This window comes from Pongo pygmaeus, chromosome 2 (genome assembly GCF_028885625.2).
Source record: "Pongo pygmaeus isolate AG05252 chromosome 2, NHGRI_mPonPyg2-v2.0_pri, whole genome shotgun sequence".
In the NCBI taxonomy this organism is placed as follows: domain Eukaryota; kingdom Metazoa; phylum Chordata; class Mammalia; order Primates; family Hominidae; genus Pongo; species Pongo pygmaeus.
In genome coordinates, this window is record NC_085930.1 from 207930208 (window position 1) to 207956152 (window position 25945).

The 25945-nt window shown below is 48.0% G+C and overlaps 1 protein-coding gene across 1 annotated transcript in view; it reads right to left on the bottom strand.

The window, feature by feature from the left end:
• Positions 1-4333: 4333 nt before the first annotated feature.
• LOC129033004 (uncharacterized) overlaps positions 4334-25945 on the bottom strand; it is a 65484-nt gene continuing 43872 nt past the window's right edge. Inside the window, exons 4-7 of the mRNA XM_063661431.1 lie at positions 7748-7811; positions 5597-5861; positions 5370-5474; positions 4334-4994 (exon numbers count right to left, since the gene is read on the bottom strand). Of these exons, the coding sequence (XP_063517501.1) occupies positions 4897-4994; positions 5370-5474; positions 5597-5861; positions 7748-7811 (532 nt within the window). The 3' untranslated portion in view covers positions 4334-4896. The remainder of the gene's footprint in view (positions 4995-5369; positions 5475-5596; positions 5862-7747; positions 7812-25945) is intronic.

Consider the following 25945-nt stretch of genomic DNA (forward strand, 5'->3'; position numbering starts at 1 on the left):
AGTTTTTTTTTTTTAAGTTAATCTCGGCCAGGCGTGGTGGCTCACACCTGTAATCCCAGCATTTTGGGAGGCCAAGGCAGGTGGATCACTTGAGGTCAGGGGATTGAGACCAGCCTGGCCAGCACGGTAAAACCCTGTCTCTACTAAAAATACAAAAATTACCTGGGCGTCGTGGCGCACGCCTGTAATCCCAGCTACTCGGGAGGCTGAGGCAGGAGAATTGCTTGAACCCAGGAGGCAGAGCGATCATGCACTCCAGCCCGGGCAACAGAGCGAGACTCTGTCTCAAAAAAAAAAAAAAAAAAGACCAGCCTGGGCAACAAAGTAAGACCCTATCTCTATAAAAAATAAAATGTTTTTTAAAAAGCAGATCTCATATTTAGATGAAGCTAATATAATAGTAACTGTGTTATATGTAATAAATGCTATGATATAACATCACAATATATTGATTCTTAGGTAATATGTATCAATTATTATAATGTAGATATTGGAGCTGACATTTAACTCCTCTCACACAGTCAGATTACATCTGGGCTCTGCAGGCTTTAACAACTTGGAGAGTTGGTATAGTGTCAGAATTTTAGGAAGCCCTCCAATCCAGACCCCCGTCTTCTTTGCCCTTGTGCGTTATGCTCGGCAGTAGGCTGATTCGAACTCAATGCTTCTGCTTCTCGAAACTGCATTCTCACAGACTTCTCTCCCCATCTCGAAATCACGGTGCTTGAAGAAGTTACCAACTTGCCAACTGCTGCATGAAACACCCTTTACCCGCATATGAGAAAACACCTTTACCTGCATATGAGAAACACCTTTACCTGCATGAGAAACACCTTTACCCGCGTATGAGAAACACCTTTACCTGTGTATGAGAAACACCAGCTCACCTGGCCCAGCCAGTCTGCGAGGATCCTTGAAGGGACAACAGTCTCCTGAGCCCTGTGGCCAGACCCACCCCCTCACCCTTCCAGAATGATTCCCTCAGCCAGAATCAGGCTTTGCCACGCCATCATGTCAGTGATCTGGCCCTCCACCCAGAACCACCCCAGATTCTCCTTCCAAATAGTTTGTTTCTCTTTCCATACCCACATTTGGGGGGCGGTGGGGTGGGGACGCTAACATTTGCTGAGAATCTACGATGTGCTAAGCTAATAGGAATTACATCTACTCTCCCCACTGTGCAGACATGGAGACTGAGGCTCAGCTAGGACGTGGCTTGCCCACAGTGACTCCAAAGCTCCTGCTTTTTCCCCCAGCACCCACTCTGCCTCCTACAGCTCAACAGTAGCCCCTCTCTCACCCTGCTCCTCCAGCAGGAAACCAGGAGGGCCAGGCTAGATGTTGCCTGAAGGCTCGCCCCCGGGCCTCGCCAGGTCCCGGCAGTTTATGCTGTCCCTGGCACCTTGGGGCCAAAGCCGTCTCCGGACCCTGGAAGCTGAGCTTTCACTTCAGTGACAATGTCCCTGCAGGCTTATTAGTCATCACCCTCTTGCCCCCTCCTCCAACTCCAGGAAGTGTGAGTGGGAACTGAGGCCGAGGAGTGAGAACACTCCAGGTGCACCTGAGGAAGCAGTTTCAAGGGGTGTGGCTTGGTAAGATGTCCCTTTTTCCTCTAAAGGGAGAGTCTGGCATGTGTGGGCTGAAGAGAGTGTCCAGGTCTGGCTCCTCCTCACCTGGAGGGAACACGAGGGTCACAGGTGGGTGAAGCAGGTGGACACACCTTTCTGTGGAATGCTTGAGGTTGAGGTGGGGTACGTTTATTTTTAGATATACTGTCCTGTCTCTCTCCCCTCTCCCACCCTTACCCTCTTCTCTGGTTATGGAAGGAAACGAGGGAATGTGATACCTTCCAGTCAATAGCAGGTCCACCTTTGAAAGAGCAGGGCTGAAACCATGGAGGCTGGTGTGGCCAGTGCCGCCTGGGCCCTGCTCTTCTGCCCTCCTGGGCAGGGGAGGGGGTGGTCTCAGCATGGGCCTGATGAGCTACAGCTGGGGGCTCCTGGGGCTGCCATCTGCCTGGCCTCGTGACCCAAGAAGTTAGATCGAGGGATAGTCAAGCTGGTCCCTTGGTCACGCAGCCTGGCTCCTGACGCAGTGGTGACAAGAGCCGAGATTTGGGGGATTTCCAGAGCCAGCCCAGGGTGATGTGGGCACACCTGCTGGTCTTCCCAAATAGGTCATCATTCGGCAAGAATCATCTATTGTCATGTCCCATACACCTACCCTGCCCCAAATTTTCTTCAAGGAGGTTGTACTGGGGTGAATGCATGTCCCCCAAAATTCATGTCACTCAGAACGTGACCTTGTTTGGAAATAGGGTCTTTGCAGAGGTTATTAGTTAAGTTAAACTGAGGTCATGCTGAATTGAGGCAAAGCCTAATCCAGTGACTGGTGTCCTTATGAGAAGAGGAAACAGAGACACACGCACAGGGGAGAAGATGGCCACGCAACACAATGGAGGCAGAGGCTGGAGGGACATGGCTGCCAGCCCGGGAATGTGGAGAATGGCCAGCCACCCCTGAAAACCAGGAGCGAGGCCAGGACGGCTCCACCCCAGAACCTCCGGAGGGAGTGTGGTTCTGCCCATGCCTTGATTTTGGACTTCTGGGTTCCAAACTGTAAAAGAATAAATTCCTGTTTGTTTGAAGCCACCAAGTTTGTGAACACTAAGGCAGAGGCCTTCCTGGATGGCCCTCACTGATTCTTGTCTGTTGCCCAGCACACAGTCATGCCCAGGGCCACAGACCCTGTTGCTAAAATGCTCCTCCTTCCATGTGTAGATTCCACTAGCTCGTGACCCCGTGAGGGTGTGGGCCCGGCACACAGGACCACGTGAGAATGTGGCTGTCCATTGCCGGGCTGCTCCTCTGCCTGCATTCTGCCGCCCATGCACACCGGGGAGCAGAGCTCACCAGACCTCTCTTCTGTCCCCTGGCCAGCTTCAGCTGGTGGCTCCTCTCCCCAGGGAGCAAGGGGACTAAGGAACAAGTCTCACTTTCCAGCCTGATGGGCTAATCTCACTCCCTTTTTTCTCTTTTCAAATTTTGTCTGGATCACTTTCTTCAGGATAGTCACCTGGGCTAAGCATAGTGTCCAGTATCAAAATGAGAGGCCTGGCAGTTGGTCCTGGATCGTGGCTGGGAGCTCACCCAGGAAAGAGCTGGGATGGGGAGGGGGTCTCCACCTTTTCCCAACCACCTGCAGAGTCTTTAATCCACCCATCATTTTTAGGCTTCCTGAATAATTATTCTATTTATTTTATTTTATTTTTTTGAGACGGAGTTTGGCTCTTGTTGCCCAGGCTGGAGTGCAGTGGTGTGATCTCAGCTCACTGCAACTTCCACCTCCCAGGTTCAAGCGATTCTCCTCCCTCAGCCTCCCAAGTAGCTGGGACTACAGGTGCACACCACCAACATTTCTACTAAGTTTGTATTTTTAGTAGAGATGGGGTTTTTCCATGTTTGTCAGGCTGGTCTTGAACTCCTGACCTCAGGTGATCTGCCCGCCTCGGCCTCCCAAAGTGCTGGGATTACAGGCGTGAGCCACCGCACCCGGCTACATTGTCAGCTTTGCCTCCACCATTAGACCATCAACATTAAAAGAGTTAATTGACCACAACTGTCCAAAAAAGTGGTGACGTCCTGGACAGAGCAAGCTCATGTTCACAGACTTCTGACTGTAGAAGGAGGGTCAGAGCCGCCGATCAGAACACACCAGCTCTGCTTCCAGGTTCAGGAAATGATCCTAAACACAGAAGGCACTTTGGGTACAAAGCCTCTGATCTGGGCATTACCTGTAACAGGGACACCGAGAGTAACCCAGTGTCCAAGTTAGTTCAGTTATGGTGGCAGCCAATGCAGTATCACGTGGCCTTCAGAAATGTGTGAATGGAGTTTTGTAATAATTGGGGAGACATTTAGGTTTAAAGCTAGGTCATGGCCGGGCACAGTGGCTCATGCCTGTAATCCCAGCACTTTGGGAGGCTGAGGCGGGCGGATCACAAGGTCAGGAGTTTGGGACCAGCCTGACCAACGTGGTGAAACCCCGTCTCCACTAAAAATACAAAAATTAGCCAGGCACGGGGGCACGAGCCTATAATCCCAGATACTCAGGAGGCTGAGGCAGGAGAATGGTGTGAACCCAGGAGGTGGAGGTTTCAGTGAGCCGAGATCGCACCACTGCACTCCAGCCTGGGTGACAGAGCGAGACTCTGTCTCAAAATAAATAAATAGATAATAAAAATAAATAAATAAATAAATAAAGTTAGGTGGTAAAGAGGAGATCGAACTATATCTAGGATATGATAGATTTAAACTATGGATATGAGGTATGTATGAGGAACAAGCCAAAAATCTCTCAACGCATTAATAGGGTTGTTCCTGGGTGGTGAAACATTGATGATGTTTTTCTTCTCTCTACTTTTAAGTATTTTCATATCTCCGTGGACAGTGTGCATTACTTTATAATGAAAAAAGAAACCCAGTAAACTTTATTTTAAAAGATGGCTTTCGGCCTGGGTTGGGCTTTCTGTCAGAACCCCGCGTTGGAGAGCTTTGTGGGCCCACCCTGTCTGAGAAGATGGCCCACCCTCATTTGGTCCCCATGGTGACCGCATGTATGTGTCCCCTGTGGCAGAGGTTCCGCCTGGGAGCAGCGGTCTAACTGGGAGCCAGGAGTGTGCAAAAACAACCGAACAGACGTGGACGCTCGGCAGCAGACAGAGAGGGCGCCGGAAACCCGGGCTCCGGGATGCACCTGCCGCTCACCGGCTGTGCCAACGAGGACCTCCCTTCTCTCTGGGCCCGCACTTCCTCCACGGTAGAATGAGGACTTCAGATGACACAGTCACCAGGGTCTCTTCCAGTTTTAAAATTATGTTAAGATCCTCTTATTCTTTCAAGCTTTACCAAGGGAAGCCCCACCAAAGGACACAGGTGGCAAATCCGGGGACCTGGATGCTGGGTCACCGACTTCATGTTCTCGCTGACTTAAGGCTGGGTGAATGGAATGAGTTTAGATCCCTAGACCTCCAGGCCCTCCTGTGCCCCGGGGTGGCCCTGCTCCACGGGGATGCCCGTAAGAAGATGTTGCGTGCGTAGGCCTCATGCCCTGCTCCACCACAGAGGTGAGATGAGACGGGAAATGAGCTAATTGGTGTGAGAATGCTTGGCACTTTTAGAGAAAGGAGAAACTGAGTCCCAAGAGAATGACAGTGGCCTTTGTGTGACCCTAGTACCAGGGCACCTGCTTTCGCCGTGGCCTCGGACAGGGACCACATACAGCAGGTGCCGGGGCCTCCAGCCCACCCACCTCGTGCCTGAACTGTGGAATAAGGAGCTGCAGAGGACAGGTTTTGGAGTCATGCTGACCTGGGTCTGAATCCCAGCTCGGAGGGCCGGCTTCCACATCTGTACATGGGCATCCTCTTTTACGTGAGTGTCTAGGGTCGAGTCCTCCCAGAAGCAAATGCTGAGCTGGTGGAAGGAATGCGACGGCTATAGGGGAGTGGCACCTGCTTAAGGAGAAGGAGGCCGGGCCGGGCAGGAGGATGTGGTATCTGGTGAGGAGAAGGAGGCTGGGCAGGAGGATGTGGCACCTGGTGAGGAGAAGGAGGCCGGGCCGGGCAGGAGGATGTGGCACCTGCTTAAGGAGAAGGAGGCTGGGCCGGACAGGAGGATGTGGCACCTGGTGAGGAGAAGGAGGCCGGGCCGGGCAGGAGGATGTGGTATCCGGTGAGGAGAAGGAGGCCGGGCCGGGCAGGAGGATGTGGCATCTGGTGAGGAGAAGGAGGCCGGGCCGGACAGGAGGATGTGGCATCTGGTGAGGAGAAGGAGGCTGGGCCGGGCAGGAGGATGTGGCATCTAGTGAGGAGAAGGAGGCCGGGCTGGGCAGGAGGATGTGGCACAGCCGACACAGCCACAAAGCTCCTACTCATGGGGCGCTCTGGGGGGCAGACCGCCTGTTGGAGGAGTCTTGTGGGGTGGAAATGGTGAGGTCACTGTGATGCCACTTTGCTTAGTCATCGGCCACAGGGTCACCTGGAGAAGAGCATGAGCTCATCATAAAGGCAAGGCCCACCCTGAAGGGGCCAGCAGCTGGGGGCTGTCCACTAACCACTATCCTTGCAGCTGGACAGCGAGGCCCCTCCGAAAGGCCGTCTCCACCTGCCACCATGAAAGGACCCGGAGCAAAGGATGTCGTGGGCACTCAGCCCAGGTGATTGCCCTTCTTTTGCTTTGGAGCCAGACAGAACAGAGCTCAAATTCCAGCTTTGGGACAGTACGTGGCCCAGAAGGCTGTAACTGCAGAGTTACACTCTCCAGTTTCCCTAGATGGCCCGACCTGGCCCGTGACTCGGGGATGATGGGCGCACGTGCTCGTCTCCTGGAGCCTCAGTGTGCTCACATGAGAGGTGGGGCAGCGCTTTGTACTTCACGGGGCCATGGGGACAGGCTCAGGGCCTGGCACTCTAGTGACCGGCTTCATGTTGGGTCACTGACTAGAGAATCCACACACCTTTTTAGTCCAGACTGAGTAGGCAAATCAAACTTAATAAACATCCAGCTTCCTGCCCGAGGTCAGCCTAATTGTCCTAAGTCTGACTGAACTTTATTCACAGCACGAGGCATAAATGATATAAAGGTAAGCAATTTTAGGGGACCCAAAAAACGAGGGACTCCTACTTGGGTAGCTTAGAAGGGGAATCTGTCTTGGAGATCCTGGCTTTGCTGCCTCAAATCCAGCTGTCTATTCAAGCCAAGTCTGGGAGAATCTCATGATCTTTTACCGTTGCTCCAGTTTACTTACACCCCACACCCACACTAAGCTCTTCCTGCCTCCCACGGAATATTAACTTACAACTGACTCCAGACTCCTGCCCCTATGCAAACCCAGCAGTATGCGGGCCTAGGAGGTTTTTTGGCCCCAAGGAACTAGAGAAGCCACTCATTTTGTCCCCTCTCATTCACCCCATTCTATCCCCATCAGATGCCTTGGGAGGGGAGAAGGAAGGACAAATGGGTGTCCCGTGACCCAACCCAGATGAAGACAGAGCCATTTATCACAGAGACCCAGACGCATCCTAACTCGAAGATAGGCATGTTGAGGGGAGCTGGAAAGCAGAAGGGAAACGGGCGTGGGCAGGGAAGAGGTGAACAGGAGCGCGCACGCCCAGTTCTCCAGGATCTCGTGCTTCTAATCAGGATCCTGTAAGAGTCAAAGGGGATGCACGAAAGACCTGGGCCTGGAAATTCACTTCCGGACTCCTCCTGTATCCTGGCTGGCCCCGTGTGTGTCTCCCTCCTGCATCCTGGCTCCTGGCTGGCCCCGTGTGTGTCTCCCTCCTGCATCCTGGCTCCTGGCCTTGTGTGTCTCCCTCCAGGGATGATGCCCGGATGGAAGGAGGAGCCACGTTCCTCCACAGGTGTCCTCACAACAGGTGTCCTCACAACAGGTGTCCTCACAACAGGTGTCCTAACACTCCCGCAGCCCCTCAGCATCTACAGGCTCACTCCCACTCTACAACCTTTCAGATAGGTGTTATCCCCATTTTACAGATGAACGAGGAAAACAGCTCGAAGAGGCTGTGACTTTGTGGCGATGCGGTGGCAGAGCTGGGATCAAGCCTGGGTTTGTAACGCCCTCCTGGAGTCTTGGCCGTCACAGCAGCCTCGCCTTCCTGGCATTGGAAAGAGGTCAGCTACCTGTGCTCAGTCAACAAGATGTCCAGTGCTTAGTTTGGTCTCACCTGGATGCTTCTTTCTCCTCTAGAGATGGAAAACTGTGGTCCTGAAAGCGTCACCAAACAAAACCTGTGGAAAGGTAATGGGGGACCCATGAGCAAGAGCTGACATAGAAAAATGACCACGGGCCGGGTGCAGTGGCTCACACCTGTAATCCCAGCACTTTGGGAGGCCAAGGCGGGCGGATCATCTGAGGTCAGGGGTTCGAGACCAACCTGGCCAACATGGTGAAACCTCGTCCCTACTAAAAATACAAAAAAAGTTAGCTGGGCGTGGTGGCAGGTGCCTGTAGTTCCAGCTACTAGGGAGGCTGAGGCAGGGGAATGGCATGAACTTGGGAGGCAGAGCTCGCAGTGAGCTGAGATGGTGCCACTGCACTCCAGCCTGGGCAACAGAGCAAGACTCCGTCTCAAAAAAAAAAAAAGCGCAAAATGTTCACGAAGGCCAAGCTGGGCCTTAGTGTCTGCAAATTCCCTTCAGTAGGTCCCTCCTGCTGCCCTGTCCAGGCGCCCACAGGATGCTCCACATCCCTCTTTACCTTTATGATTTTCTTACCTCCAGGAAGAACGGGATCAGCTCGTCCATCCAGAGCTGGAGGGACTGTTGGGGGACCATGCCACTTCCCCATGGTATCCGCATTATTATGGCGTGGCCCAGGCTTTGGCCTGGGGCCATGAACAGACTTTCAGCTTCTAGAAGCAAGAAGTCACAGGGCCTCCATGACCCTCGGAGACGGCACCGCAGCGTCAGCTGCCTACTCCTCGCTGGACAAGGCTGGCTCTGCTTAGGAACGCAGAAACCCTGAGTCCTTGTCCTGGGCCCCACGGTGTCTGAGCATCGAAGGTCCCTGCTCTGGGACCAGTCACCCCACAGACACCCCACATTCGGGAATCAAGTCTTGAGGAATCAGAAGCAGAGATTCACACTGTGGCAAAGAGGGGAGCGGAGGTATCCCCGTTTTCCTTTGCTGAGAGCTACACCAACTGCCCTCTTCGCGTTCACAACCTGCTTGGGGTCCCTGTCCCTCCTCGCTTGTGCCTGTGAGTTCCAAGAGGTGGAACTGGGGTGAGCAGAGCCCCCAGGTCTCCAGGAGCAGCTCCACCTCCTCAGAGGTTACAGTCGCTCCCTCCTACCCAGGTTCCACCTTCAACCCACTGTCCATGCCAGCTCCCTCAGGCCAGTCTCCCAGACTGTCCCGGGCTCCCTGCACCCTGGCTCCAGCTCCCTGCCCTGGAAAGAAGAAGTCCACCATCTGGTGAGGGTCTGCCATGCGTCTGGGGTCTGCCATGCGTCTGGGGTCTGCCACGCGTCTGCACTGAGGTTCTGCTACACTTCTGGGGTCTGCCACGCATCTGCACTGAGGGTCTGCCATGCGTCTGGAGTCTGCCATGCGTCTGGGGTCTGCCACGCGTCTGGGGTCTGCCATGCATCTGCACTGAGGGTCTGCCACGCGTCTGGAGTCTGCCATGCGTCTGGGGTCTGCCACGCGTCTGGAGTCTGCCATGCGTCTGGAGTCTGCCACGTGTCTGCACTGAGCAGATATTCTAAGCACACCACCCCTTTCCGAAAGACGGCATACAGTGCATTTCTGTTCCTGCCTCTCACCCACATGCTTCCGCGCTTCCCAATTCCCTGGGATCTGCTTAAATCTCACTCTCTATCCCCCATTCATACACCCGCAAGGTCGCTCCCTCTGGGGCCCTTTCTTCCCCATTCTTCCCAGCAGTCCAAAGCTCTGGCGGGACAAGGGCAGCCCCTGGGAAGGGAGGGGAGGGAGGGGAGGGCCCAGGAACCCAGCTAGGAGGGTGGCCCCCCCATTTCCAGTGTGACCTGTTCCCATTCCCCCATGTCTCCTCCCATCCCTCCCACCACTCAGCTCAGGCTGATGAGGAGCAGAGCAATGGGTGTATCGGTGTTTTCTTTCCTGGTGGGGGAGTGGGGTGGGGCTGAGGAGAGAAAGGGGTGATTAGCGTGGGGCCCCGCCCTCTTTTGTCCTCTTCCCAGGTTCTCTGGCCCCTTCGGAGAAACAAACGCACTTGGTTCGGGCCAGCCGCCTGAGGGGAGGGACGGGCTCACGTCTGCTCCTCACGCTGCAGCTGCTGGGCCGTGGAGCTTCCCCAGGGAGCCAGGGGGACTTCTGCCTCAGCCATGAAGGGGACACGCTGGAGGAGGGTCCCCTGGGTGCCCCTGAGCTGCCTGTGTCTCTGCCTCCTTCCACATGTGGTCTCGGGTAAGTGATGGAGACAGCAGGTGAGGCTGGCTGCGGGGAGCACTTGGGGGAGGTGGGAGCTGTCAGAGAAAGAGAGGTCCGGGGAGAGAGAGAGAGAATAGGGGAAAGGGAGACAGTGAAGAGGAAGAGAAGAGAGAGAAAAAGAGGGAGAGAGAAAGGAGAAAGAGATGAATGTGACAACATGGGGGGAAGGTGGAGACAGACCCAGAGAGGGAAAGAAGAGGAAGACAAGAGGGAGAGAGAAGGAAGAGTGGAGGCCGGGCACGGTGGCTCACGCCTGTAATCCCAGCACTTTGGGAGGCCGAGGCAGGCGATCACCTGAGGTCAGGAGTTCGAGACCAGCCTGGCCCACGTGGTGAAACCCCGTCTCTACTAAATATACAAAAATTAGCTGGGCGTGGTGTCGGGCGCCTCTAATTCCAGCTACTCAGGAGGCTGAGGCAGGAGAATCACTTGAACCTGGGAGGTGGAGGTTGCAGTGAGCCAAGATGGTGCCACTGCACTCCAGCCTGGGAGAGAGAGTGAGACTTTGTCTCAAAATAAATAAATAAATAAATATAAAATAAAATAAAAAATAAGAAGAGGAGAAAAGTGGGGAAGAGGAGGCGTGAATTGGCAGATTCGGGACAAGATCTGAGGGGAAAGACAGAGGGAGAATGCTCGAAAGAGAGAGAAAAGAGGACAGAGGGCCAGAGAGCAGCCCGGCGATGTCTGGAAGGATCCATGGTGAGAGCCCGGGCTTACTCGTGGAGAGAAAGACAGGCAGAGCCAGAGCAAGAGGAACAGAGTTAAGGAGAAAGATGTACACCCTTGTGTACAGAGCCGGAGGTAGAGGGGATGCCAGGAAAGCTGGGTGATGGAGACGGAAGGAAACTCATATAAAGCCACAGGGTGAGACGACGAGACAGGTGAGAGACAGACAAACTGAGGCCCCTGGGAATGGAGAGAGGAGAAGATCAGGAGACAGCAGCAAGCGAGGGAAGCGACAAGGAGGAGAGGGGCAGGCCGGCCGGGAGGGCGGTGCGGAGGAGGCGGCAGGGCGCAGAGGGCTGGGAGGTGCTGGCCGTGGGCTTCTTACTTCTGAGCTTGGGTTTAAAAGCCACCACTTGGGTCACGGCCTTCCCTGGGGCTCGTAGCCCCGGCATTGGCCTTGGCTCCTCCATGTACAGAGCTGGGAGCGGAGGGGATGCCAGGCCTGTGGGAGCCATTCCCTTGGGGGCCCCCATCCTCTTCCCCACACTTTCCAGGCTGTCCCTCCGGCTTCAGGACCAAGTTTTCATTCTGTATTTCTGGGTGTCTGAGTCTTTGGGGGAGAGTCTGGGGTCCAGGAGAGGGTAAGGGGTCCGGAGTTCAAGCTGGGGTTAGAGTCTCAGCTCCTGCCCTGCCTCCCAGCAGGCTGGGAACATCCGCCGAGGGAAAATATTTCTGGGGCGCATTTTCGAGGAGCTTCCTGGGAGTGAGTCAGAAGGTGAATATGCCGTTTAAAGGCTGCAAGAGAAACCATGCTGGTGAAGCGGGCCCTTCCACCTCGGAATGTTTCAGGACTTGGCTGCAGGCAAGGGAAACTGCCACCACCTCCTTACACCTCCCTACCCTCCAGCACCCCCACCCCACCCTGGCCACACACCCCCGCTCGAGTGCTCATCCCACCGTGAGGACGTGGAGGCCGGAAGGAGCCACCACATGGCCTTGCCCTGCAGATGTGGTTGAAGGGGTCTCCACGGGAATCACGACTCCCAGAGCGAGGCTGGGGGTTGGGGCGCCAGGGAGGCAGCTTGGATTTAGAAGCCCCAGTGCCAAGTCTTTGCCATGAACCGTTCTGGCCCCTGTGACCAGGCCCTGCCTGGTGTCTCCCCAGGGCCCCGGTCCCCTGTGTAAAAAGCAGTGGTGAATGCTGGACCTCCTGATGCCTAAGTTCTTGAGTTTCAAAATCTGCGATTTAAAGCTGACCCCAAATGTGTTGGGTACCAGCTGGACACTCAGCTCCATGTGGGGCCAGGAAGTGGGGTCTGTAGAGAGGAGCCCAGAGGGGCAAGACCTGGGGTGGGCGTGGAAAAAGCACGGGGGCATGACCTGGAGAAGGAGTGAAGGACTGTTGGTGTGCAAGGGCGTCTCCGTGACAACCCGAAGAAGCTAGGCATGTCCTGGAGCGCTGAGTCATTTGAGGAGCTGGGCCAGGAGAGGAGGTGGTAGTGGCTGGGAGATGGCACCCACACATCTGACCGGGCATGACCAGGGCGAAGGACTGTTGGTGTGCAAGGGCGTCTCCGTGACAACCCGAAGAAGCTAGGCATGTCCTGGAGCGCTGAGTCATTTGAGGAGCTGGGCCAGGAGAGGAGGTGGTAGTGGCTGGGAGATGGCACCCACACATCTGACCGGGCATGACCAGGGCTTTGGCAGGACAAGCAGTCACCAAGGGCAGGCGGGCAGCCCCCACCCCCACAGGGCAGCCGCTGGAGGACTGGCAGCCAGCCAGCCCCGTTCCTTTTGGCTCCCTGAGGGGGCTTACAGATGACCTGCCTATATTTGAGTCTAGGGTCTGCTTGCACACTTGCCGGCAGGACCCTCACCCAGGCTGGGTCACGCTGAAGCCCCAGGCCAGAGGAAAAACCCAGAGTTTCCACAAAGGAGCCGCCGCAATGAGGGTTTCCTTAAGGAACAGCCCTGGCTCTCGAAGGTTAAAGGATAAGGCACAGCAGACAGAGGTGGGCTAGACAAGGACAAATGGAAATTTGGCGTCTACTGGTCGCCCCAGGCAGGAATGACTCAGAAGGAAGCCTGGCTGTCCTGGTTCCATGCCACAGGGAAAGGCAACTGGGTCGAAATAGGCCTTGGTCTCCAGCACTATCAGTGACCCCGGGGAGGTGACAGGCTGGAGCAAGTGCAGGACAGGCAGGGGAGGGGACGCCGGCTGCAGTGCACCCTGCGGGGAAGGGTCTTTATGGGCCCCTCCTCGGAGAACCCCCCGTCTGTCTGTCAGTCTGGGACAGGCCACCTCAGCTTGCCACCAAGGACACCAAAACTCTCCACAGACCCCTCTGCCCCTCTGGGAAACCCCACTGTGCTCCAGGACACTCAGAAGGAAAGGATCCCTGGACAAGAGGTCCTGCCAGGAAAATCAGCCAAATTTTGGCCAATGACCAGCAAGGTGCACAGGGAAGAGCAGGGGCTGAAACTCAAAGGTCCAGCGTCAGCGACACCCTTAGCAGCCCGGGGAGCACAGGCAACACCCTTTGGCTCTGGAGTCTCAGGCTCTTCATCGGCAAACTGAGCCCAGGGGGAAGGGGCTACTACGTAGGGTTGTCATGAGGATGAAACGAGACAGCATCTGGTGTAAAGTAGAAAACGCATAAAGGGCCAGGCGCGGTGGCTCACGCTGTAATCCCAGCACTTTCGGAGGCCCAGGTGTGTGGATCACCTGAGGTCAGGAGTTCAAGACCAGCCTGGCCAACCCCGTCTCCACTAAAAATAAAAAATTTTTGCCACGCATAGTGGCGGCGCCTGTAATTCCAGCTACTCGGGCGGCTGAGGCAGGAGAATCGCTTGAACCTGGGAGGCAGAGGTTGCAGTGAGCCGATATGGCAGCACTGCACTCTAGCTTGGGTGACAGAGCAAGACTCTGTCTAAAAAAAAAAAAGAAGAAGAAAAAAAAGAAAAGCCATAAAGACGTGCTTGAGAGAGAGGCCTGGGAAGACGGGGAAGGAGGCTGATGGAACCGGGAATGGCACTTGTGTTGGCCCGGGGTCATATCCCTTCATCTAAGGATCCTCGTGCCTCTAAAAAGCCACCCTGTGCTTCCTGTGGGTTTGCAAGGGCTGGCTTGGTGTATTCAGAATGTGGCTTATTGCATGAACGGACCCCGAGGGCCATGGCCCTAGAACAGGGGCTCGCTCCAGCCGACGGCTCTGCCTCACCGCTCCCTGCCTGTGAGTCCCGCCACGCCCTTGGTTTCTGGGCTCGGCCGTGGAGGCAGAGGCTGGCCTGGCAGAGGCTGGCCTGACAATGCTTGACACGTGAGTGATTTGTGTCTTCATTGCCAAGGACAAGAGGCAATGAGAGGACAAGAAGTGGTTGGCCTTTTGTATGCTCAACGGGTGGTTTTGCTACTGTATCTTTTCTCTGATTTGACGGTGCTGTTAAATGCTTAAAATATGCACATCGTGTAGCTCACAGAGCCACTTCTCTGAAGGCCAGGACAGAGACCTATAGGCTCTCTGTCCCCCTAGTTTCAACCTTTTACCTTAAATATACGTCTTTCTTTCTGCTAGGCTGAGTTCATGCCCCAGCATGTTCTGAGAAATTGAGTCAAAATAACTGAGTCTATTGGCACTTCATAGACAGTTTCTTCATAGACGGTTTTTTTGTTGTTGTTGCTGGTTTTTTGGGTTTGTTTGTTTGTTTTCTGAGACAGAGTTTCTCTCTGTCCCCCAGGCTGGAGTGCAGTGGCACGATCTCAGCTCACTGCAGCCTCTGCCTCCCGGGTTCAAGAGATTCTCCTGCCTCAGCCTCCTGAGTAGCTGGGATTGCAGATGCCCAACACCACAGTGGCTAATGTTTGTATTTTTAGTAGAGATGGGGCTTCACCATGTTGGCCAGGCTGGTCTTGAACTCCTGACCTCAAGTGATCCGCTCGCCTCGGCTCCCAAAGTGCTGGGGTTATAGGCGTGAGCTACTGCGCCCGGCCCTACCTCATAGAGGTTTAAATACCTTTTCACCCTTTTCCTGGAGACTCTGAAGAGGCCTCAGGAACTGGGCTTTTGTGTTGCACATGAGGCCCTGCAATGGCAGCCCTGCTAAGAGAAAGGGCACTGGCCTGAGTTGCCAGCAGCTCCACTCCCCGTGTATGTGTGTTTAGGGACCGCAGCAGACATCGACTCTCTGTAGAGATGCCGCCCCGCCCAGGTTGCAGTTTAGGTTCCAAAAGTCCGGTTGCCAGTGGATTTTGGGGGAATTTGGAATAAGAAACAGCCTAGACTTTGGAGTTGTTCATTCACTTGCAGAATTCCTACTCATGCCAGCTGCTCTGGACAGGAAGATGAACACGTCACAGTTCCTGCTTTTCAAAGCTCTCTAAGTTAAGTGACTTGTTTAAGGTCATAGAACCCATAAGTGAGGCAGCTGGGACTAGAACCCAGGTCTCCTGACCCACTGCAGCACACAGCCTTTCGGCAGTCTCCAAACCAGCCCAGCCCACCAATGGAGGGAAGAACAGAAGCATTCACACACCCTGCTGAGACCGCCATTCATTCATTCATTCATTCATTTGTTAATTAAACAACCATTTAGGAACTGCCTTAAGTTCCTGACATTGTTCTAGGACACAGAGTGAAACAGACGTGGCCCAGTCTCTTGGCACTAAAATCTTGGTGCAGACAGACATCAAATAATTACAGAAATGTTCTCAACTGCACATGTGGTAAATGCAGTGTGGAAAAGTACAGGGTGTGCTGAGAGCTGCATTTTGAATAGCCAGAGAGTACGGGAGCTGCATCTGACTGACAAGTCAGGAAGGCCCCTGCGAGGAACTGCTGTGTGGGGAGCTGAGGCCTGAGGCTGAGGACTGCCAGGTGGAGAAGGTGCCAGGCCTGAGCAGGCAGAGGCGGAGCTCACGGAGATGCAGGAAAGAGCTTGGCCCCTTGGAGGGCTTGAAACAGAAGGCAGATGTTAGATTGCGCAGGGCTTTGCAAGCTGTGGAATAGATTATGAATTTTATGTTATTTTATTTATTTATATTTTTGAGACAGAGTCTCACCGTGTCACCCAGGCTGAAGTGCAGTGGCGTGATCTCGGCTCACTGCAACCTCTGCCTCCAGGGTTCAAGAGATTATCATGCCTCAGCCTCCCGAGTAGCTGGGATTACAGGCACATGCCACCATGCTCTGCTGATTTTTGTATTTTTAGTAGAAATGGGGTTTTGCCATGTTGGTCAGGCTAGTCTCAAACTCCTGACCTCAAGTGATCTGCTTACCTTGGCCTTCCAAAGTGCTGGGATTACCAGTGTGAGCCACTGTGCCCGGCCCAGATTATGGATTTTGAGTAATTAAAATGACAGACAAGGCCGGGCATGGTGGCTCATGCCTGTCATCCCAGCACTCTGGGAAGCTGAAGTGGGCGGATCATTTGAGGCCAGGAGTTTGAGACCAGCCTGGCCAACATGGTGAAACCCTGTCTCTACAAAAAATATAAAATTAGCTAAGTGTGGTGTAGTGTGCCTATAGTCCTAGCTACTCAGGAGGCTGAGGCATGAGAATCGTTTGAACCCAGGAGGGTTGCAGTGAGCCGAGATCATACCACTGCATTCCAGCTTGGGCGACAAGAGCAAAACTCCATCTCAAAAAAAAAAAAAAAAGATTTTGAAAGAGGCCACAATATTGGATGCTATGGTAGATCCAACAGCGTGATGACTCATTGCATTAAATGACATGGAGGTCATGGTTCACCTTAGCAGGATTGCATATTGAAACGAAAGCAGTGAAACTCAGACAAAATAGGTCAAAAGTAAATGTTTGAGGATTTCATTCCTATTAACACCAATGTTTTATTACTAATGTGTCTAATGGAATGGAAGAACAAGTAGACATATTGTCACTAATATTATCAGGTTGTGTCATATATCACATTCCAAAATCATAGATATCTGGTAGGAAAGTATACATATTTTGATACTACAGATGAGAAATCTGAAGTTGAGATAAATTAATTAAATTTCCTGAATTTCTTTTTGGTTTTAGCTACTTACAAAGCTAGAATTTAAATACAGATCTATCTGGTTTTAAATAGTCTGCCTTCAATATGCCTTTTGACCTCTCTGTTAATTAAATGAAATTCTGAAACATTGCTGTAGTAGCAGAAGTTGATATTCTTAAGCAGAATAACTCACACATTTTTGTTATATATTATTATCCTTCCATTTCTTGTGTGTGTGTGTGTGTTTGTGTGTGCATGTTAAATACAGCCCCACTCCTCAATGCCGTCTTAAGAATTAAAGAATAACAAAATTCATATCATATACTTAGGAATAGAGTATGCAATAGGCCATGCATCACATAGAAAATAACTTACAGATAAAAATATTTACTAATAAGAAAAATAGCAGAAACCCTCCAAGCAGTTATGAGCAAGGGTGGTAAAATCAAAGTTTTAAAGGATTTAAATTTCACTTAGCCTGAGGTTCCATGGCTTGACTTATTGAGCAGGGATTATGACTTTATCACTGACATTTTTGTGATTATGTATTGAAGGTGGCAGTAGAAGCATGAAATCATTTCTGATGACCAGTCTAGAAATATCTATTTCTTAAATTCTCAATCCTTTATAAAATCCCATTTGACAGATGCTGCTTAAGTTGAGACACTATCTTTTCATAATAACTTTGATTTTTTAAAGGTACATAGATTATACAAATGTAGCAAGCTAAAGCTTTCTCTTTATACTTATAGAAGAGTAGTACTGAAAGAAAGGAAATATGCTTCAGATATAATCTTTAAAATCTTCAAAGGGAAATAATTTTAAATATTATTATAATTTAAATCATGGTTACACTACCATTTTTCGTAACTTGTATTTAAAAAACTATTTCATGGAATGGATTTGTTTTTTCATCTCAATACTGCAAAAACTGCTTATTTATGTTTTATCTGAGTTGTAGAGTGTGATTTTGGAAGGCATTTTAATGTAATCTTCAGGCTGTTTCTTAAATAGTTACGAAAGTTGGCATCTATCTTTATTGAGTTTATATTTCATGAATCACTGATTTATTATAAAATGGTCCAGTGCAAACCATCTCACAAATTTCATTGGTGCATTTCTAAATGGCATCATTTTGTGTTGTATTCTATAGCCTCTTCTTACAGAAAACATCATGTACTGTATTTGTCGGTGCCTACCCAATATAAATAAGCAAATTTATTGGTCCAAAATAGACTCTTGATGACTATTAATTACACCTGAATGTATCAAATATACTCATCACTTAATAGTACTGAAATTTGTGCTTCTATTTGGAAGACTGTAAGATAGCTATCAACAAAATTATAAAACAATTTAACATATGAAAATTAATAATAAGCCCTCCCACCATTTGAGAGACAATGTCTATACTTCTTTCTAAATGATTATAGTCTATTTTGCATTTGACTTGGGTTTTGTTGATGAAAAGAGCAAAATCTGTAAAATATTTAAAGAGATATATTCTGAGCCAAACATAAGTGACCATGGCATGAGGCAGAGTCTCTGAGAACATGGGCACAAGGTGGTTGGGTTGCAGCTTGGTTGTATATGTTTTGGGGAGACCTAAGACATCAATCAATACATGTGAGGTAGACATTGGTTTGGTCTGGGAAGGCGGGACAACTCGAAGTCAGGGTGGGTTGAGGAGGCTTAGAGGTCATCAGTGGATTCAAAGATTTTCTTACTGGCAATTGGTTGAACAAGTTATTATTTAAAACTTCAATCAATAGAAAGGAATTTCTGGGTTAAGATAAGGGGTCTTGAAGATCAAAGTTCTTATTATGTAGATGAAGTATCATAGGTGGCCACCCTTAGAGATAACAGATGGCAAATGTTTTCTATTCTCACCTTTTCAGGTGTTAGACTATCAGTCAGTCTCTTCAGGACTGGGAGGATCTGGAAGAGAAAAGATCTAGTTATGTTAAGAGATTCTTTACAAATGCAAATCTTCTCCCAATAAAAATGAAAATGGCTTTTCAGGGCCACTTCAAAATATGGCAAAGAAACATATTTTGGGGCTAAATATTTTGATTTCCTTCTTTATCTGTCACATGATGTGATGCCAGAGTCAGCCTGGAAAGTAAGCCACTTTATATGGGGTTAGATAGAACCATCTGATGAGATTTTCTGACTTTTAGGGCATGACTCCCCAGGCCCCTTAGATGGGAATTTGGGCAAGAGAGATAAAAGGTCAGAATTTAGTACTTGGATTTATAGTTTGCATATTAGTTATCTCATCTGATTCTCAAACAACTCTGGGACACAGGGAGATAGAAATGAATTCCTTTACAGATGAGGTAAAAGAGGTTTAGAAAGTTCATATTTAAATAAAGTTCATATTTAAATTTGCTTCGTGTGTGTGTGTGTGTGTGTGTGTATCTGTGTGTGTATGTATGTGGGTGTAATTATGCTTCTTAAAAGTTAGAATTAAGATTTGTAGGGAACAAGAGTGCTCTAGTCAGCATTTTTTAGGAGAAATAAAAACATAAGCAAAAGTTATTAGTAAGTTAGCTTTTGTTTTGTTTTGTTTTAGCATTACTATACAAAATATTTTTTCTTATTATGTTTTATGCAACTTTAGTGACTCTCAAAGTGTTGATGTTTTTCTCTAACCAGGTTTCTGCCACAAAATCAACTCGGGAAACTGAGTTCAGAAATATCTCAGTCCCGTGGAATTCTAAATACTAAGACTGGATGGGGGAAAATGGTGAAATGTTAGTCAAAGACGAACAAGTGAGACAAGTGAGACAAGATGAATAAACTCTGGGTATCTATTGTACAGCATAAAGACAATAGCTAATAATGTATTATATACATGAAAATTATTAACAGAGTAGATGTTCAATGTTCTCACCTCCAAAAATTTGTAAATATGTGAGGGGATGTATATGTTAATTATCTTGATTTAATTATTTCACAATGTGTACACATATCCAAACATCACATTTTACATACTAAATAGATATAATTTTTACTTGTCAATTATACCATAATAAAGCTAGGAAGAATAAAAAACAAAAATAAACTAAACCCCACATAAACTAAACTGGAGTAAAAATGAAGACTACAAATGAAAAGCAATATTGACTACTTGAAATTAATCTAATAGACAGCAGAGTCAGTTATTTTCTCAATTGTTGTTTGAACCTCCATAAACAGAAAAAGGCTTTACAGTAAGAAAATAAACTATGTTATGATCTACCAAACACTTTCTTCTTTTCTTATGAATGTCTTAAGTCCAAATATATTTACAGTGTTCTAAAAAAGAATTACTTCCTAAAGGTAAAAATGCTGATTGACAAATGTTATAATGACAGTATGTTTTAGTTTTGGAATTGCCTTAGAAATACTGCATAACTACAATAATTAATGTTTATATTTAAAAACATTTATTTCATAGACATGCACACTGAAATTTTAACATCCTCTTTAGAAAAAAGCGGTGCAACTATGACAAGTCTCTGGAAAAGGTATTTTAAAAAACAACAGTGTAGCATCATGTTTTATATGCTGCTTTGAAACATATCACTAGGGTCTCAACCTACTGATCAGTTTACATGAAACTTACTTCTGAAAAGCAGTGAAGATGACTAAATGCAACAATGCTCTCAATATTTTTAACTAACTATCAATATTTTTAACTGTCAAGATTACATAAGAAACAACAAGGAAGCATTGGATATCTGTCCCTGAGTGTGTGAAGTAAAAATTTTTTAGCAGTGAAAACAAGATAATGTTATAGCTATATCATTAGTCATCATACAACCTTATCTACCACTGGTTATACATTATTTACAAGACACTAAATCAATGTTCACATGTAGCTAGGAAGTAAGTATAGATGTTTTACTTTTAAGAAGAGTGAGAATTAGTACATATATAAAAAGCAAATGTCATGAAATGGAGTAACACTTTATGAAAATGTTGGAAAAAATAGCATTTTTTCCCAAATATCTATTGGATCCAGACTCCATTTCAAGTATTAGTAAATAAAAGTTTAAAATTTCAATAGCAATTCTTAATGGAAACATATTTTTGACCAAAAAAAATGGCTAGAAAAAACAAGAGAGTAAAATATATTATTAATTTTGATATCTTAAAAATAGAGGAAAAATCTGCATAGCATACTCATCTACCCAAACAAAAAAAGGTAAAAGTAAAAATTTTTGAATTTTGATCAGATTGCCTGTCATAACTTTCTGCTGTTTTGATTTATCTCTTTAAAATGTTAAATGGGTAAAGATATGAGTTTTCCTAAGTCTTTAGAGAATTTTCATATTAGCCATAGAAACATTTCTCAAATGTGGAATTTTTCAGGCTATTCTTGATAGTCCCATTTGTGAAAATATGGGAAAACAATCAATCTCTCCTCTCAGTGTATGCATTAAAATAACCAATAGTTTTAGAGTAAAGGAAGGACAAAGATTTCAGTACAGGAATAAAACAGGAGGTAAATAAAAGAAAATTGTTTCCTAATTTCTAGCAAAAGAAATTATATGTATCTAAAAAGTGAGCTGGTGCTAAATCTTGTCTATATTGTAGGATTATCACCAAGAAAACTGAGGAAATATTTTCATAATTGATAAATAAACTATATAAATTTATTTGGAGATTTGGATATGTTTTTTAATGTCTCTTTATAGTTTAATTTTAGAAAATTTTCAGATGTCTCAAGACATACTAAATGAGATTATAGGCCAGGTGTGGTGGCTCACACATATAATCTCAGCACTTTGGAACACCAAGGTGGGTGGATCCCTGGAGCCCAAGACTTTGAGACCAGCATGGGCAAAATATTAAGACCCCCATCTCTACAAAATAAAAATTAAAAAATTAGCCTGGCATAGTGCCACACGCTTGTAGTTCCAGCTACCTGGGGGTGCTGAGGATCACTTGAGCCCAGGAGGTTGAAGCTGTAGTGGGCTTCGATTGTGCTACTGCACTCCAGCCTGGGTGACAGAGCAAGACCCTGTCTCTAAAAATAAATAAATAAATAAATAAATAAGATCATCTGAAATCATTTATTCTTGAATTATTACCGTACTTGGAATTATTCTAATGGTTTGTTTTGCCTGTGTGTTGACTGTGTATCTTCCAATCTTGCAAAACTCACTTATTAGTTCTGGAGGTATTCTGTAGATTCTTTTGGGTTTTCTACATATACAACCACGATGTATATAATAGAGTCTGTCTTATTTTTTGTTTTGCAATCTGAATTCTTAATTTATTTATTTTATTTTTTTTTGTAGTTAATGCATTTTATATGTCAAAATTCCTTAAATAGTAGATTTTAAGTATTCTCACCACAAAAAAATAGATGTGTTGGTGATGGATATCTTAATTAGCTTAAAGTAATTGTTCCACCAATGTGTACATATATCAAAACATCACATTGTATCCCATGAATATATACAATTATGATTTGTCAATTAAAAATAACTTTTAAAAATCTTTTAAAAATATTTCAGCATTATTTACTATAATAACAAAAAAACTGGGGTGGGGGATAATAGCCATTGATTAAGAGGGCTCGGGTTAAATAAACTCCAGTACATCCACACCGTACACTGTGTGAATTTGTTGTTTGTTTTAGATGAGATAAATGTTGATGATGAAATGTTAAATGAACAATTTAAAACAAGTATTAAGTTACCCCTATTTCAACACATTAAATAGCTAGTAAAGACCGTGTGGTATGGACAGAGGGAGATGATCTATAGAACAGAAAAGAGACCAAAACAAATGCACCCAGCTGGTTTTTGACAAGCATGCAAAAGCACCTCATGGGAGGAAAGGTAGCCTTTCCTTTCAAATGGGAGTAGGGCAATTGCACATCACAGGCACAGCAAACAAGCAGGCAAACCAAAACCCTTGACCTAAACACTGTCACCTTTAGAATCCTAAGCCCCCACCAAATGAATGGACCCCCTCTTGGCCAAGGGGACCTCAGGAAAATCTTAAACGTTTAGTTCTAGTCATGACAGGGTGGGAGGTCAAACATGCCTCATTATACCCCCTGCCTTTTGGGGTTTAGACCAGCATTAATGTTAACATAGAGATCAGAAGACTGACAGAACAGACTCTGTGGCAATAAAATACCAAATTATAAACAGGACCTAAGGCCATGCCAGGCAAGGGTTAAGTCACTAACCCTACGCCTAAAGAATAAACTGTGTTCTAAGGACCACAAGGCTTTTCTTTTTCTCTAGCAGCTAAACAACCACTGGCCTTGAGATAGACAAGATTAAAACAATTTCCAGCTCCACCACCCACTGACTTACTGAACCCCTGCTCTACCAGCCATAACTTCCTGATAAGACCACCAACCGTGGATTGTCTTTGGCTGGTTTACAGAGGCTGCACGCTTGTGTGCCTTCGTGCCCTGAAAAGACCTGTTGAAATATAGGACCTAACTGTAATACATTTAAATGTTAAGACTCCACCCCAAAGTGAACATGGGTCATATGCTACATGCATGTCTGTTCAATATGCATGTGTCAGGACCACCTTCATGAATACTCATAGCTCCTCCTATAACCTGTTGAATATGTATGTTTAGCCAACCTGCCCAGCATAAAGCTCCTACCCTAACCCCTCCTCCTTCAAAGTGCCTGTTTCTGGTCCCTTGGCTGAGCTGGCCACCTTGAAGGCTGTAATCCTTATGAGAAATAAAGTCTCCTCATGTTTCTAAATGGATAAATTGTGGGGGTTCTACCCTCACACCTCATGCAAACCTTAACTCCAAATGGATCACATATTTCAATGTAAAATGTAAAACTATAAAATTTTAGGAAAAAAATTCTTAGAGAAAATTGGGATCTAGGCTAAAAAAGGAGATTTTATACTTGACATCAAAAGCATGATTCATAAAGAGAGATGGATAAATTGGAAGTCATCAAAATTAAAACCCTAGGCTCTGTGAAAAGTTCTCTTCCCCCCCCCCGAGATGGAGTCTGGCTCTGTCACCCAGGCTGGAGTGCAGTGATGCAATCTCAGCTCAGTGCAACCTCCTCCTCCCGGGCTCAAGCGATTCTCCTGCCTCAGCCTCCAAGTAGCTGGGGACTACAGGTGCGCACCACCACTCCCAGCTAATTTTTGTATTTTTGGAATGGACGGGGTTTCACCATATTGGTCAGGCAGATTTTGAACTCCTGACCTCGTGATCTGCCTGCCTTGGCCTCCCAAAGTGCTGGGATTACAGGTGTGAGCCACCACACCCAGCTGAAAGGTCCTTTTAAGAGGAGGAAAACAAATTATAGATCAGAAGAATATATTTACAAACCATATATTCTACAGGAATGTGTAAAAAAAATTTCAAAATGCAATGGTATTTTTCTTCAAAATCCAATTACAAAATTGACGAAAGACCTGTTAAAGTAAGCCCCCTGTAGAAAGACAAAATGACTCCCAGGAGACTAACTGAGGTGCTCAAAGTTAAAATGGAACCAGGCAGCCATAGCTGGGTGACAGAGCCTTCATGTACTCTGTGTTCTCAGAAAGATGTTATAAAAGTATCACAAGACCTCCCTTCCACAACCAAACCAAACCAGTTCCTGTTGTCAGTGCCAAAATAACTGTAGCCTGAGCACCGTTTCCCTGGACCCCTGACAGCCATTTATAAGAAATTTCTTTTTTTTTTTTTTTTTTTTAAGTATTTATTGATCATTCTTGGGTGTTTCTCGGAGAGGGGGATGTGGCAGGGTCCTAGGATAATAGTGGAGAGAAGGTGAGGAGATAAACACATGAACAAAGGTCTCTGGTTTTCCTAGGCAGAGGACCCTGCAGCCTTCTGCAGTGTTTGTGCCCCTGGGTACTTGAGATTAGGGAGTGGTGATGACTCTTAAAGAGGATGCTGCCTTCAAGCATCTGTTTAACAAAGCACATCTTGCACCGCCCTTAGTCCATTTAACCCTGAGTTGATGCAGCACATGTTTCAGAGAGCACGGGGCTGGGGGAAAGGCCATAGATCAACAGCATCCCAAGGCAGAAGAACTTCTCCTAGTCAGAACAAAATGGAGTCTCCTATGCCCACTTCTTTCTACACAGACGCAGCAACAATCTGATCTCTCCTTCCTTTCCCCACACTTCCCCCCCTTCTTTTCAACAAAACCGCCATCGACCTCATGGCCCACTCCTGATGGTCGCTGTCTCTTCGGAGATGTTGGGTAAACCTCCCAGATGGGGCAGCCGGGCAGAGGCTCTCCTCACCTCCCAGACGGGGTGGCCGGGCAGAGGCGCTCCTCACTTCCCAGATGGGGTGGCCTGGTAGAGGCGCTCCTCACTTCCCAGACAATGGGCCGCTGGGCAGAGGTGCTCCTCACCTCCCAGACGATGGGCCGCTGGGCAGAGGCACTCCTCACCTCCCAGACAGGGCGGCCGGGCAGAGGTGTTCCTCACTTCCCACACTGGGCGGCCAGGCAGAGGTGCTCCTCACCTCCCAGATGGGGTGGCCAGGCAGAGGTGCTCCTCACTTCCCAGATGGGGTGGCCAGGCAGAGGTGCTCCTCACCTCCCAGATGGGGTGGCCAGGCAGAGGTGCTCCTCACCTCCCAGATGGGGTGGCCAGGCAGAGGCGCTCCTCACCTCCCAGATGGGGTGGCCAGGCAGAGGTGCTCCTCACTTCCCAGATGGTGTGGCGGCTGGACAGAGGCGCTCCTCACTTCCGAGATGGGGCAGCCATCTTAATTTATTTTTATTACCTGACTGCACTGGTTAGAATTTTCAGTGACAGATCTGAAGCTGGAGAATTTAATGTCAGCGAAGGATAGTTTGATAATTTTGGAAAGAGGTTTGGCTTAAATTTTATTTTCAAGAAAACATTTCAAGAAAAGTTTCTGCCAACCAAGAGGCAGCAGAATTTTCAGATGCCATTAAGAAAATCCCTGAGAAGAGGGCAATCAGGCAGGAGAAGGAAATCAAGGGTATTCAATTAGGAAAAGAGGAAGTCAAATTGTCCCTGTTTGCAGATGACATGATAGTATATCTAGAAAACCCCATTGTCTCAGCCCAAAATCTCCTTAAGCTGATAAGCAACTTCAGCAAAGTCAAAGGATACAAAATCAATGTACAAAAATCACAAGCATTCTTATACATCAATAACAGACAAACAGAGAGCCAAATCATGAGTGAACTCCCATTCACAATTGCTTCAAAGAGAATAAAATACCTAGGAATCCAACTTACAAGGGATGTGAAGGACCTCTTCAAGGAGAACTACAAACCACTGCTCAAGGAAATAAAAGAGG